General features: G+C 42.5%; 1 protein-coding gene across 1 annotated transcript in view; it reads right to left on the bottom strand.

Annotated features, from left to right (window-relative positions):
• LOC144822567 (chloride anion exchanger-like) overlaps nt 1-15,757 on the bottom strand; it is a 327,927-nt gene that overhangs the window by 211,188 nt on the left and 100,982 nt on the right. The window contains exons 5-6 of the mRNA XM_078680252.1: nt 14,361-14,521; nt 4,711-4,875 (exon numbers count right to left, since the gene is read on the bottom strand). Coding sequence (XP_078536378.1) covers nt 4,711-4,875; nt 14,361-14,521 — 326 coding nt within the window. The remainder of the gene's footprint in view (nt 1-4,710; nt 4,876-14,360; nt 14,522-15,757) is intronic.

Raw genomic sequence — 15,757 nt, 5'->3', positions numbered from 1 at the left:
TTATGTTGAAACATACTCTGCTAATTTGATGAGTTAAAGGAAAGTGGGTGGTGTCTCTTACAGCATGATCAACAGAATTGTGGAGTGAATTCCCAAAGTAAAAGCTGGGATATGTATATTATTGGGGTTCACGTGATTATTGTGGTTGGGCGCCCACAAAGTTTTGGCAGCAGAGGATGGTTTGCATTAGAGCACCTCCTCTTTATGGGGTCTTGTTAGACCTGGCATCCGTGGCGTGGTGTTCCCTCTGACTTTTTGCCTTCAGACCATTTGTTTCTCTGACTTCATTTTTGCTCGCTCTGATACTCTCCAAACTTTAGTATAAACAAAAGAGGAGTATCCCCAAAAGGAACACAAGAGGTTCTTAATGGGATGTCAAGAAGAGGTAGCAAAAGGACATTTTCCTTTTGTTAAGAAACCCCTCACTCACCAACCTGGTTGGTGACATTGTTCATCATTGGGGTCCACCCAGATGGTCGAGTGCCATCGGGGTGTGCTGCGACACCTGACTACAGTGGCGCTGTTTTTTAGTGTGGAGTGCAAGAAAAGTGGTGTTAAAAATTGTCCTGGATGACTTGTAAAAAAGACTTTATTCAGAAGCTACTGGACAATAATAAAAACAAGGTGTAGATACTGGTAGGTTATAATGACCAGTAGTATCTATGTGTGTTATATAAAAAAAGGGTCTACATGTTTCAACCTGTAAATGGTAATCCCAGGTTTTCGTCAGGACCAAAATAGGAAAATGGGTGGTGTACACACACTAACGTGTACCCAGTCCTAAATTCCTTCTACCTTGCTGCAAAATTGTGCAGCAGGCTGCCTCAAAAACCTAAATAGGTGAGGAAAAAGCAGAGAAACTCTATTTAAGAATCTCAAATGCTCCAGGGGGCAGAGGAAGGATTGTTCAAGTGGAAACCTAATAGTTTCGTTGAAATCCGTATTCAGGATACGTACACGCCTCTTCGTTGTCCCCGTAGCTACGGCACTCGGCCATCTGGGTGGACCCCAATGATGAAGCATGTCACCAACCAGGTTGGTGAGTGAGGGGTTTCTTAACAATAATAATGTCCTTTTGCTACCTCTTCTTGACATCCCATTAAGAACCTCTTGTGTTCCTTTTGTGGGTACTCCTCTTTTGTTTATACTAGATTTCAGTCCTGGGGACTAGGAGTACCCTCCGTTCACTACGGTGAAGAATCCCTCACTCTCTCTTTTGTTGATACTCTCCAAACTTTACCACCACTAATCAGAGTTAGAGTGCTTTTGCTCTATTCTTAAAACATGGTAGATTGGCTTATACCCAATTGGCACATTTAATTTACTTGTAAGTCCCTAGAAAAGTGCCACTACCTGTGCCCAGTGCCTATAAATTAAATGGTACTATTGGGCCTTCAGCACTGGTTTGATTGTGCCACCGACTTAAGTAGCACTTTAACCATGTCAAAGGCCTGCCATTGCAGCCTCTATGTGTGCAGTTGTAAACTGCTGTTTCAACTTGGCAAAATAAACTTTCTGCCAGGCCCATACCTTCCTTTTAAAATATATATGCCACCCCCTAGGGTATGCCTACGATAGACCAAAGGACAGGGTGTAATGTATTTTAGAAGTAGGAGATGTACTTTTAAGTTTTATATTTCCTGGTAGTGTAAAACTCAAATTTGTTCTTCACTACAGCAATGCCTTCCTCTCCCATCAAGGAACATTAAAGTTACTTTATTATATTTAAGAAGCTGTAATTTCCAAATGGGAACATGTAACCCGTTAATGTTTGGTATCTTTGGAATTGTAAAGAAAAATCCTAACTTATGGTGAGGTCGGATTTTAAATTACCGTTTTGAAAATGCCACCTTTAGAAAGTTGACATTTTTCTGTATGAACCTTTAGTGTCTGTAGCCTGACTGTGAGTCACATGACTGGTGTAGTTGACAGTTGGGCTTTTTGTATTTCTCCTAGTCAGCCACAGACAAAAGGGAGCATAGGTGTGACTGGATGGGCCATCACTGGCAGGATGGGTGGGAGGAACTGGGCCCAGCCCCACTCACACTTTAATAGGCTGTGTGCTGCCTCCACACAAAGGGCTATGTACCCCCTGAAATTAGTCTACATCCAGGGCAAGGAAGGCAGGGCACCTGTGCACTTCAAAGGCATGCCTGTAGCTTATCCCCACTTCATAGGCACAAATAGGTATACATACTGGACCACAGACACCAACTTTTCAGTACACTTCTGGGTCCATGGATACGCTGCCAGGAAGAAGGACTGCTCTGCTGCTGAAAGGACTGCCAGTCTGCTGGACTGTTCCTCTGAAGTACTGCTGCCTTGCTGTGCTGAACTGCTTCCGCAGCTCTCTTGCCTGGGTGAGAAGGACTGGCACTGCATCTCTTGAACCCAGAGGAACTCCAAGCGCTGGTTGGCTGGCCTCCTGATCTGAAGCCTCAGGGACACAACAGTTTTCAACAACCTTGCACCTGCACCTGGACTCTGCCATCTGTGTGTCTACCCTACCAAGTGGTACCGTCCTGGCCCTGGGAAGTGGGCGTAGGGTGCTGTTCTAGCCTCTATAAATCCAGTGAAACAGACACATCTCTTCTGCTGCATGGCACAAACCCAAGCAGAACTGTGGTGCAGCGCTGTTGTGTGGATTTGACCCGTCGTAAAGACCCACATCACCTCTACAGTCTCATCAGAATGGACACTGCGTGACGCATTCTCGGTACAAGCGATCACATCTTTCATTGACGGCAGCCTCGATGATGACGACGGACTCCGTATAACAGACTTGCAGCTCCCTGGAATGGACACATCCCCCGACGCCCACTGCATACTCGACATCAGACCTCGCATCACAAGCCCCGTCAACAGCATTCTCGACAACGACGCAGGCCCTCGCATCACAGTCTTGCCTCAATTCAGAACCAACGCATTGTTTTGGGTGTGTGACACATCTTCGGCACGGATCCTCGCAATGCTTCGCAAATAAGGATTTGAGGTACTCTGTTCAGTGGTCTTAACTGGGTCCCTGTAGCTGGCCTGTGCTCCATCGTTGTTGGCCTGAACGTTTGACTTTACCACTATCTGGAGCATTAAGATATCTACAGTTGGCACTTTGCGCTGTTTGGCGATATTTTCACTAAAACCTTTAAAACTGCATATTTCTGGTTTTACCAATTGGGTTTTTGTTGTTTTGGTCTTGTTTTACTCATTAAAGAAAGCTCTATGTTTCTTACTCTGTGTGGGATCCTTTTTGTGTGGTGTTTTCAACTTTATGACTGTTTGAAGTGTAGCACACATACTTTTTAAATTGACTCTAAATTTAGGCTGCCTGCTCTGTGTCAAGATAGAGTGTTGAGAGCAGGTTAACATAGGGCTGACTTGTGCCTCACCCTGACAAGGAATGTGGTTGCTGCTTCACAAGGGCTCACACCTCAGTCAACCAACAATCTAATTTCTTACAGGTCCTCAAAAGATTTTCTGTAGAAATTGAGCTTTATTCGACTAGTTCGGGGAAGAAAGGAATTTTGCCAGATATTACAATGTCAGATTCTCCTAGAAAGTTACTAGCTAAATTGCCTGTATGTTCCTGGGCGATATTGGAGTGTAAGTATGAACAAAAAGAGAAAATGAGTTTAGAGAGTGTGCATTTTTTGGGATATAATCGTGGTAATGGATTCCATTTTTAGTGTTGCACTGTTTTGGATATGTGATGATGACGGTGGGTTCAATTGGTGGATTAATTACTGTTGTGCCATTGCATTATTCGTAATTGTAAACTATACTTGAAGCAATATTTTAAAATCTATTAGGTGCTTAGATTATTGACTTGAGATGGTTATTGGATTCGTCCAAATCCAAGATCTCGAAATATTAAATTACTTGTCTGTCATAGTGGTCTGTAGAGCAAGGAGCCGATTACACATTAAAATGGTTTCCATGCTAACAACTTTTCTTTTCTCGGTTGTGTGTATTCATTTGGATTAGTTTAACTTTCTCTTGAGTGCACGGGTGCAGGTTGGGAGTCTACTTGTAAGGGAGTTGTTGTTGTATTGATGTAAAGCTATTGATCTTAAAACAATTACTTTGACTGATCTTTCCTTTCTAGGGTAAACAGACAAGGAGTTTTATTTAGTTTTAGTGATTTAAAGAGGTTTTGCAAATGTTTGCCTGTTCACGGATAAGAAGGCAGAGGGCAACATAAAGGAAGGTATGAAAAAGCAGGAATTTGGACAGACTGGAGTTATGAGGTGTCACAGCCATGCTCTGATTGGTCTTCCTGGTGGACCCTTTCAGCATTATAGTACAGAGCCCAGAGGGGTGTCTGCCTTCACTCCTTCTTCCTAAAAGGAGAATCTAAGAGGTTGTGAATATGACCACCTTTAAATCTGCCTGAGGAAAGCTTACCCAAGGCATTCTGAAAACTAGACATTACTTTCTCTCCTTTCAAACTGGGCAACAAACTTGCTCAGTTCTGTCAAAAATGGAATATTACATTTTGTTGTATATTTTACAGGATCACATATGGGAGAATTGATTGGGAAACCACTCAAATTGCATTGCGGTTGCACGTCTAGGTTACTCATAAGAGCCCAATATAATTTCAATGACAGAGACAAATGCCTTGTGTTAGATTTAGAATGTTCCAGACAGTCTTTTCCAAAAGTAGAAATAATGTATATTTTTTTAAACAGAGAGTAGATGAAAGATACTCACATAGATAACGGCAAGAACACCGCTGTAGCCCCTGACCGTCAAGCCAAAGACATATTTCAGCTGGGAGACCAAGACCAAAATGGCGGCCGCTGTGGTAAAGCCACTAATTAAGGCGTCTGATAAATAGACTACGATGAACCCAATCTGGAGGACTCCCATAACCACCTGAAAATGAGAGCAGAGAAAATGGCAGATATTCGTTAAAAATGCAGACTAAAGACCTAGGGCTCACCATTCATGCATACACATTTGTGATACTCAAGAAACTCCATTTTCTTTCAAAGAGAGTGTGGTGAGGGATGAGTTGGTGTGAGAGGGTATGTTGCTCTGTTACACTCGCTACTGAATCACAGCACAACTTCTCATTATGGAAGGGCGGAAGAAGATCAACGCTTGACATCACAAGCACTGCTTCGAACTAAACTATTTATTTTTGGGCAGGATGGTGATGACATTTTGGGGCTGCTCATGCAGTGGCTCACACAGGTGAGAATTTGCAGCACTAAAGTGGTTTGTTTCCTTATCCATCACACGATGAGTTGAAAATAGTCCTGGATAGAGTAACTTTCCATTAAAGAAGCATACAACGATACGTTTACCCACAATTTGAAAGTCTGGAAACACATATTGCTGGAGCGGCCTACGTGATCTGGACTGGTTCTGCATGGAGGTACTGATACCACGTGGAGTGCTCTCCTCCTAGGTGCCACATAGCTGCATGATGTTCATGGTTAAGGAATTCAGAGGTATTGGGTAGTAGAGATGCCCTTTACATATTGTCCACATAAGGAAGTTGATTTTTTTTGCCATATTTCTCCAGATTTCATTGCTCTGTACCGCCAGTGTTTGGCATGGACCATATGCTTTACGTTCTTTATTTTTGTAACTCATTTGTTTTTTTGGTTAATTGTTGTACATTTACCCAATCTATTTCTTTGTGGAAAGCCGTGATACTTCAATGTAGCTAACCAAGATGCAACAAGGATTCCGTATACAAATGAGTTTACTTTTTATAGCATTATTATAAATAACCTGGTAACTCTGCCCCACAGCTGCTTGGGGCTAGATTTACCAGTGGGCTAAAAATGTGACCTGATCGGCCCAACAGCAAAAAGGAATTATCGGGGGAATTGGCAATTCCAGGTCCAACTCTCTGGAAATTCCTCCTCTTGCCTCTGAGATTTCAGCTACTTTTAGCATCTAAATTCTCTGGCTGAAACAAAAACAGACCTGGGGAGATAAAGGGACCCTTGTTATGAGGATCAAAGTGGTAATCGTCCTCCTGAGGCCTTGTTGCACCTCAAACGGTGACCTTTCCCTTCCACAGTTTAATAATCAAATTTCCTACAGCAGATATGATGTGTGGAAATATAATGAGCTCTCCATTTTTCTGTTAATAATTTAGGAAACTATTGGAAACCGCTCAAAACTTCCCTATTTTTGTAGTCCTCGCTATGAAGTGTTTACATTGGATATGATATGAAGTTCCCTTACTTAAAACAAATTAACGCCAAGATGGCTGGTGCCAGCAGTGCCGACACGTATGGCTAACAAGTGACAGCTTTGGACTGTTTTAATACTGGCACACATCTAAGTGTTTAACCCTTTCGCTGCAGCGGCTATTCCGCCCCAGCGCTAAGGGGGTGGGGTGGGGCGGCCGCGCGGCGCTCCGACGCTTATGACGGAACCGCTCCTTCATGGCCCTCGGGTGGGCTGTGCTTGTGAGGGAGCAGTTCCGTCATGGCCCCCCCGTTCTTTAGAACGTCAGCGCAGGTGCGAAATCAGCGGCACGCAGGCGCCGTGAGCGGGCCATGACGGAACCGCTCCGTCCCCAGCACAGCCCACCCGAGGGCCATGACGGAGCAGTTCCGTCATAAGCGTGGGAGGGGTTAAGTGGTGCATATCACGTTATGACCCAAGCAAATAGTTTACTTGTCCTTGAAAGGATGCTAGGCTGAATCAACGTACTGGGATGCAAACCTATGTTTTGTAGATGACATAAAGGGATATATGTACAAGCCCCTATCTCCACCACAACTTCACCTATAGTGACGTTGTGGTGGTGATAGGGGCTGCGCCTTATGTACAAGGCAGCGTTAAGCCGCTTAACGTGGCTTAACGCTGCCTTGTACATAAGGCACCCTTTCACGCTAGGGTTAGGGTGAAAGGGGTGGGCAGTGGGTGCTGCGGTGGGCGTTCCACTGCAACACCCATTCATTTTGACGCTGCCCCCTATGTACAAGGGTGGCGTACTTAGGAGGCAGCAACAAAATTAAGACCAAGTAAAAACTGGTCATACGATGGCGAAACGAGGATAAATGCATTATTTCTTCTCGTTTTTGATTTTTCCATATGTGCTGCTTTGTGCAGCACACATGGAAAAAGCAAAATGCCTTTGTTTGTTTATGTACAGCAAGGTTCCCCTTCCTGTACATAAACTTTTTTTTAAAATGCCAATTTGTCACTTCATGTGTGCTGCATGAAGCAGCACACATGAAAGTGACAGAATGGCATTTCTAGGATTGTTTATGTGCAGGAAGGGACACCTTCCTACACATAAACAATCTTCCACTGCACAAAGACACCCTTGCACCAGAGTGCAAGGGTGCCTGCCTTGGCGCTAAGTTGCTAAACTTAGCGCCATCGCAGGGGGAAACGCAAGGCTACACCACATTCATGTAAATATGGTGCAACCTTGTGTTTCAGAAGAGGACGAGAGAGGCGTTAAACCAGGAAGGCTAACGCCTCTCTCCTCCACTTCCTTGTACATATCCCCCAAAGTTTGCTGCTACATGTTTTACCACAACATGAAACTAAAATATGAGTTTCTGGGGGTCTTATTTAGTGCAGAACAAAATAGGGGGGGACCATGATTGTGCCAGTGGATATTTAGCTCTCTACACAAAACAATATGATTGCTTATGCTATAGGGTTTACACATCAAATATGTGGTCAAAATAGGAGGAATAGAAGGAAATGAAGTCAAAAAGATAAAGACTGTCCCAATGGTTGTGCTCACTTGGTACTGACATTCCTGTATCCATGGGTGAAAAATCTGTCCTGGAGCAAGGTCCCAGCACGGTAAGTTTAGGAAAGAAATGGTATTGAAGCACACAAGCAAGTCCCAACAGTTCTCTTAGACAATAATATGTCAGGAGTAAAGGTGAGCAAAGTTTTTTTAACCTGCTTTCAGCCACGGACTACCATAGCGAGGCTTATCACGTCCCGTCCATCATTACATTTTTTTGCCGGATTTGGCTTACATGGTGAGGACACTTGTGGGAATTACTACTACTTTGTAGGCAGACTTCGTCCTCCAGTGAGATTTGGGAAGCAAGCTATGGTCACCTTGTATTAGGACATCAAATGTGTCTGGGGGATCCCAGTCATAAATGGTACCCTTGTTGCTTATTTGTTTGACCACCGGACATTTGGGTGACAGCGACCATAGGCTACCTGAGTGCCTTAAAGGATTCACTGTCTGTGTCATAATGGAATGGCGCTGCTTTGAAAAGTCTTGTAGACCAAACACGTGCCTGCTGCTTTTTGGAGATGTGGTGTATGTAATATGAACACTTGGTGAAGAATAAAGCTAAGAATATCATTGCCTAAGTCACAGTGGTACTCAAAGTAAGGCCCGGGGGCCGCATGCGGCCCTCCTGACTGTTAGATGCAGGCCGCTGTTCAAAACTCGAATCAGCCCTAACATTAAAAAGATGTTCATTAAATGGGCGAGCATTTGTTTTCAGGTTAATTGAAGTTAAAGAAAGGAAGTCATTAAGGTTTCCCTCTGCACACAACTTTAGGAACTTTTTCATTGTTAAAGACATCTTGCAACAAAAATATGTAATTATGATAAAGGCTCTTAAAAATGCAAAAAGTGTATTTCATGAACATGCAGAGCATTGCGAAGTGTTGTTTTTTTAAAAATTGTAATTGTAATTTTGTAATTTGTAAAGCACATATAACCAAAAGGCATCAAAGGCTATAACCAGCAAGAATAAATGGGGGAGACCACCAAAGCCCATTATGGTTGTGAGAAAAGCCAGGTTTCACATGCTTGTGACACACGGAGTAAGAATTAATGCTAACAATATGTGCAGGGTGAGTATTCCTAGCCACTGCCACAGAGAAGTCACGCTCACCTCATCTGGCCTTTCAGGAACAGGGAACAATCACTTTCCTCTGCCCAGCCGATCTCAAATGTCTGCTGGGAAGATACCAGTTGACAATGGCTCTTAAGTAATAGGAGCTGTGCTGGTTGAGGGCCTTAAAAACCAGACTCAGAGCTTTAAAGATCAGCCGCTTCTTCACTGGCAGCCAGTGCAGTGTCCGCAATCTCTCCCTCACCGAGAGATGTTTAGGAACGCCCATTACCAGCCGCATTTTGGATGAGCTGAAGTTTGTTACGCGAATACTGGTTCACTTTGAAATACGAGATATTATCAGTGCACTGACCAATGACACTCTTAACTCCTCGGTGTGGAAGGAGAAGAACTTCTTCGAGCTGTTGATGTCCACAAATGGAGTTCACTGTCCTATTGACCTGAAAGTTGAATGTCAGAGTGTTATCGAAAATCACCCCTAGGTTTTTAGCAGGTAGTGGACTGCATGGTTTCTGCCACCAGTGGTCAGTCCAAACCGAGTTCTCCATCTTGTAAACCACAATCTTGGTCTTCTCTGCGTTCATCTTGAGACAAGTGTCTCTCATCCAGGTGCTGACTTCTACCGTACAAGACCTAAACTTGTCTGCTACTTCCCAATCACCAGATATAGAAACAATGATTTGGGTATTGTCTGCATAGGACAAAACCTGAAAACCAAAGGAGCAAAAAGGTTTTGCCAGGGGGGCACATAAAGATTAAATGATGTGGGACTGAGGGAGGACCCTTCCTGGACACCACAGGCGAGCTAGAAAGGTTTAGCCCTGAAGTCCCCATAGCTCACTATCTGGATCCTGTTCACCAGATATTATTACAATGGATTCAAGGCAGAATCCCCGAGCCCGCCCTGATGCAGTCTTCTTTGAACCAATCGCAGTGAAGAGATGAAGGTGAAGACTATGGATAAATCTAGCATTACTAGAATGACTGTACCTTCCTGATCCACTTGGCAGCGAATGGATTGCAGGCAACAGGGAGATAGGATAGAGATTTTTCAAATGTTCAGTGTCCCCATCTGGTTTCTTTTTAAGGGGAATGATATTTGCCTCTTTCCAGCACCAGGGATAAACTCTGGACTCTAAATTCCAGCACCTGAACCTAACATTTCGCAAAAAAGCAGAAATTAAGTCTGGTGCAAGCTGTATCACCATAGGTGGGCAAGAATCTTCTGGGGGCCTGAAGTAATTTGTCTCAAGAGAGATATAAACTAGAAAAAGAGAGGACAATTTGCCATTAGTAGGGGCACGCCCGGAGGAAGCATCTTTCACAGATCAGAGAGCTGTGCAGTCCTAAGCGACTAGGAATTCAGGGAGGATCTTCAAGTTATTATCCTTAAAAAACGAGGCCACCATATTGGAGAAATCTTGAGAGTTCTCAGACTCCTGTTGAGCGGATGGCGATGCAAGATCACTCACCACCTTAAACAATTCCCTGGGTACATTTATCACAGATTATGTTTTAAGAGGGAAGTACGAAGATTTTGTCTCTTTGATTGCACTACTGTATTTTTTTATTACCTCTTTATGTTCATCCTTTTCTTCTGAGATAGGTAACATTCTCCACCGTTGGTGGTCTTTCAACCCATTGCCGTTGGAGGTCTTTCAAACTTTATGAGAACCAAAGGGCAGACGTTTTCCTCCTCTCCTTCATTTTGTTAATAATGGGAGCTACCATATCAATAGCTGACCTCACCCATTTATTAAAATCCTCTGCTGTCTGACCCTGGCTGCTAAGTCCTTTAGCCAGAGAAAAATTAAGAGCTTCCTTCAACTCATGGCTGGAGATTGTATTCTACCTTCTATAGGTGGTGCATATATCTTATTTAATCTTTTCCACCTTTTCGCCCTGCACTCCAAACCCCACCACATAATGATCCATCCAACTTGGAGGAATGTTGTGTTCTACCGACAAGACCAATGAGTGATATTTTTCAAACATCAATTTCCTTTCATCCACACTGACAACAATCACAATAGTGAACCAAGATGCACGTCACTTGTTATGTGTATTCTTTGGGTGGCCTGGGTTCCTATTGTACATGCACAACATTATACTTTATTAAATCATGCACAGGAGAAGGTTTCGTACAGTGCACATCCTGAAGTCATGTATTTCAAGGTCCACTTAAATGTGATAGTGAACAAAAAAGAGGGAAAGTGTAACAAAACAATTGCCTAGAATAACACTATTTGGTCAAGTGGGGAAGCAGGGATTGATCCCAGGTTTTGTAGTTTCACATTGTGCAATTCAGCCACTAGATGTATATGCTCCACCTCCCCTACACCCTGACTTCCCCCAACCTGTTGGCATCAATGCAGCCCTCAGTCAAACCACAGACCAAACCCTTTTGGCCCCTTGGAAAATGTTTGTGAGTACCCATGGTCTGGCGGGACTGATTCATGTGCTTTAGTACCATTTCTTTCTGATATCAAACTCTGTATTTAACCTCAAGGTAAAAGAAATAGTGGCAAACTGTACACACAGTAAATCCTGCAACCAGATAATCTAGTACTGGTTACCTTATCTGTCTGTAAGCTCACAATCGTGTTTCATTTTCATTGCATAGTGGCCAAAGTCCCCACTGCCAATGCCATCGAGTTAAAGCATAGCAGACAACGTGTACTCTAGGTCCTAGATTACAAGAACCCTCCCTGATCTTGACTTACAACTTTTTTGAGGACATAAAATATGGAAATTAAAAAAAAAAATGAGTCAGATATTGTTTTATATTTAGAGCCAAATAAGCCATATCATGAGTTGTGGTTTTATATTTAGAGCCATATCATCCATATCATGAGAGCCATACTGCAGACAAGATTCACAGTTAGTATTTGAAATTCAAAAAACAAGTGTTTATAGGTTTTCCTAGCAAAAATTAATCAAGTATGTGTAATATGTTCTGAAACAAAAGTAAACAATCTCCATTTTGGATTCGAAGTGAAGTAATTGCATTGGTAATCCAGTAGTGATGTGAGATTTAAGAAATACTTTTCCCAAAAAGTCTCCTTCAAAAAGTCTATTTATCCTACATGCACAGAGTTTTAGAATCTGATTTACCAAACCATGAACAATCAAGGAGAAGGAAATGGAATTGAGGAAGGGTGGCAACTTATTCCAGAGAGAGGCTGTCTCTGGGGGAACAGGAATGGTGCTCGACCCCCTAATTACCTCCCTCCCATCATGTCTTCCCAAAAGTGTTTTTTAAAGCAGCGCTAATACCTTAAAGGAAAATTGACCATTTAAAGATAAATATAGTTTAGGAATGCAAACGCATGGATGGTGGACTGCTATGACTTTCAGGCCACCATCCCTGTGTTTGCAGACAACCACAGTTGGTCGCAAATAGCGACCTGCCTAATTAACACACATTGGACAGGTCATTCTGTGATCCCCACTGTGACTAGAGATTTTGTTATGGACCTTGTGACCCCCTCTGACTAGAGATTTTGAAATGTGACCTAACAGTGTATAGGTCGAATAGCAAAATTAAAGACACATCACAAAAAGTTGGTGTACAAGGTGCAACCACTTTTTGTGACCAGTTTTTATTACAGCAAACCCGGTCTCGATGAATTAAGGTTTAATTTCGATAGAGATATATTTTTATCCCTGCTTTTAAGATGGATATGACTAAGGATCACCAACTATTTACAATGTTCCTACTACGATTTGCTAGTTTTTAACTGTTTTAAGTTTCTCCACTTTATTGAGTTTTTGAAAAGATCTATTGATTATTTCAAAACAGAAATGCTTGAAGTTGAAACCAGAGTTTTTGAAAAGATCTATTGATTATTTCAAAACAGAAATGCTTGAAGTTGAAACCAGTTGGAATTTATGCAGATTTAACTACAGTCATTGTCTTCTTCCTATTCTCTATTTTTGTTTTTCTGTGTTTTTTTCTGTTTCCATAGCCTTGAGAAAGCCCTGTATCAAGGAAACACTTGTTTGTCTTTTATGTATATGGGATATCCATATCTTTAACAGAACATCCTGATATAAAAACTGCTTACCAGCAGATGATTAATGTATGCATGCTGATCTTTTTTTATGTATATACCGTGATCATGTAATCAAATGTATGCTATCATGTACACATTGATAAATAAATTACATTTCTGTCTTGAATTTTACTTTTAGAATAAAAATAGAAGTTGGTATCATCAAGAGGATGTGCTGATCTGCTCATTTGAACAGCCAGGTCTTGAGTGCTTTCCTAAATTGCTGGAGCGATGAGGCAGTCCTGAGGTGCAGGGGAAGGTTGTTCCAAGCTTTATCTGTCTGGTGTGAGAAGGAGCATCTTCCGCTGTTGCATAAGGGTGTCTGCGTAGAAGAGGGAGGCGGTTCATAGGTGTCTGGTCAGTTGGTGAAAGGTCATATATTTGTTCACGTATTCAGGTCCTTGGTTGTGCAGGGCTTTGTATGCATGGGCCAACATCTTGAAATGGCAACTCTTCTGGAGTGGGAGCCAAATGTAGCTTCTTGAGTTGGGGTGTGATGTGGGTCCATCTAAAGAGCTCAAGGATGAGTCTTGTGGCTGAGTTTTGTATTGTCTGTAGTCTCTTCAGGAAGCGTGCGGTGATTCCTGCGTAGATTGTATTCCCATTGTCCAGCCAGCTGGTGAGGAGGGTCTGCTTGACGGTCCTTCTTGTGCTGACAGGGAGCCACCGGAAGCTTTTGCGGAGCATGTATAGGGCGTGGAAGCAGGCAGATTAGACTGAATTTACCTATTTCCTTATAGACAACCTGCTATCTAAGATGATTGTGGGCATGGTCTTTCGGGCCAGGTGACGGGCTGAGTTTAGCAGGCCAACATTCCTTGTTCCATGGTGAGGTGTTGTTCCCAAAGATGAAGCCTTCCTTCATCTCTGTGTTGAGCTTGAGACAGTTAACTTTCATATAATCAGTGACGTTTGTCATTACCCGTCTGACTATGCTCCCTCATGTACTCCTTCTATGTAAAGCGCTCTGATATCCGCAAGGATCTTGTCCGCGCTATATAAAACTTTCAAAATAAATAAATAAATAAATACTTCTGTGGAAGCTGGCGCTGGTGGGAGAGGGGTCTTCTGACATTTCACAGATCTTTCACTTTGACTTGTTAATTGTAATTTACTATCTCTGTTAACATTCCGGAGCCTAATTGGTCTGTTGTTTGAGTGTTTGTGTTGCACTCTTCCATAATGACTGCAATAATTACTTTGATCCTGGAATTTGAGAGGGCACCTTCACAACTCAATGAAGCTGTGTTGTTCTCATTCAGTTAAGGAAACTAGGTAGCAACAGGACTATGCAGCTACATAGATAGAAGCAGAAAAGGCAGAAGCAGAAAAACAAATATCCATGACAGTTAAAAAATGAATGTTGTAAAGAATATGCAGTTCATACAAAATGTTCTTCTCTTATTAATATAGTTAAAAAACAACACACACTGTTATGATACAAATCATATTACACTTAAACATATATGCCTTCAGTCCTTGTGTCAACCTGAACTATTCCAGCCAAGACAGTAACAGACGCTGCCACCATTATCTGCTCTTCTTCCAAGGTCATGTTGCCGAAGGAACTGACGTGGTCAGTTCCATTGTTCGCTTTTACAAGCCTGTTGACAGTTGAGCCCACCATCAGGCTCAGAACCGGGAAAGGACCTGGTGGACAAAGAAGATTTCATTATAGGTCATTGAGGGGTGGACCAGCAGGTAATCTATACAGGGATAAGGCATAGTTGGTCAACTGCATAAAAGCTTGCAGGGCTATCCCTCTTCTGATGAAAGGCTGGATCACTGGAGCCAGACATGTTCAGCTAACAATCCAAGAGTTCCATCAGCCGAGGGAATACAATATAGCATATTTGAGTGCAATATATATGGGTGGGTATATCATGATGTCAAATAAAGATGGCATTAGAAATGAGTTGTGCATAACTCATATGCTACTCTACTACCATGCCAATCATCACCCATAAAAATAAGCATATTACTCTCAGGAGCTGAAATGAAGATGGTTATCATGTGAAACTACCCTACAGATTCAACCAGACCTAATACTAGTGACATCCCAGTCTGTCTCTGAAACAACTGCATCCTACCGAACTGCTAGTGAAACCCAATGTGCCTCTGAAATTTGGCTGCATTTCAGACTGACACCTCTAACAAAAAGCTGGGGAACTGGGAGGCCTGTTTATATAGAGCACAATACAACACCACCACACGCTGAATCTGCTCGTGTCAAAAGTCTGCTTTTCTAGCTGAGTTTTTAAGCAGAGGATTGCACAGTGCCATCCACATCGAGCTGGAAACTGTCAAAACCTTTTGTCATTTTTACAACAAAGTCTTTAAGCACAGGATTAGCTAGTCCTATCCACACCACCCTGAAAAATACCAAATGCCTTTTACAAGTCCAGACACAGTATTACAGCTGTGAATTGGCAAAAGACCATCATAGCCAACCTGGAATGAATAAAAGCACCCAATGACATGTGTTTCTCTCTCTTTAGTGCTCATCAGAGAGGTAGGTATAGCTTTGCCAAGACACAAGGGAACACCCAGCGTAGGTCAAGAAAATACCCTTTTCGTTCTTAGAGTGCTGCATAAATTATGCAAAAAAGGAAGGAATGAACTCCCAAGTTTAGTTGGAGATCAGCTTCTTTATATAGAGCACTCTATAGCACCACAGACACTCTGAATCTGCTCACCTCAAATGCCTGTTTTTAAGCTCTCTACCTAAACTTGTTAACTACCCAAGTTTGGCAGGAATCTAGACCTTGGTCTCGTGGTGTGTGATATGGTATAAATCCGTTAGGTAGTTTTTGAAAAAATAAAGGTGGGAAAATATTTGTATGACTGGACGGTTGGTTTTGAGGGACTCTCGCACGAATCCCCTGA

This window comes from Lissotriton helveticus, chromosome 1_1 (genome assembly GCF_964261635.1).
Source record: "Lissotriton helveticus chromosome 1_1, aLisHel1.1, whole genome shotgun sequence".
In the NCBI taxonomy this organism is placed as follows: Eukaryota; Metazoa; Chordata; class Amphibia; order Caudata; family Salamandridae; genus Lissotriton; species Lissotriton helveticus.
The sequence above is the reverse complement of the archived record's forward strand: the minus strand, read 5'-3'. Positions and strand labels throughout refer to the sequence as shown.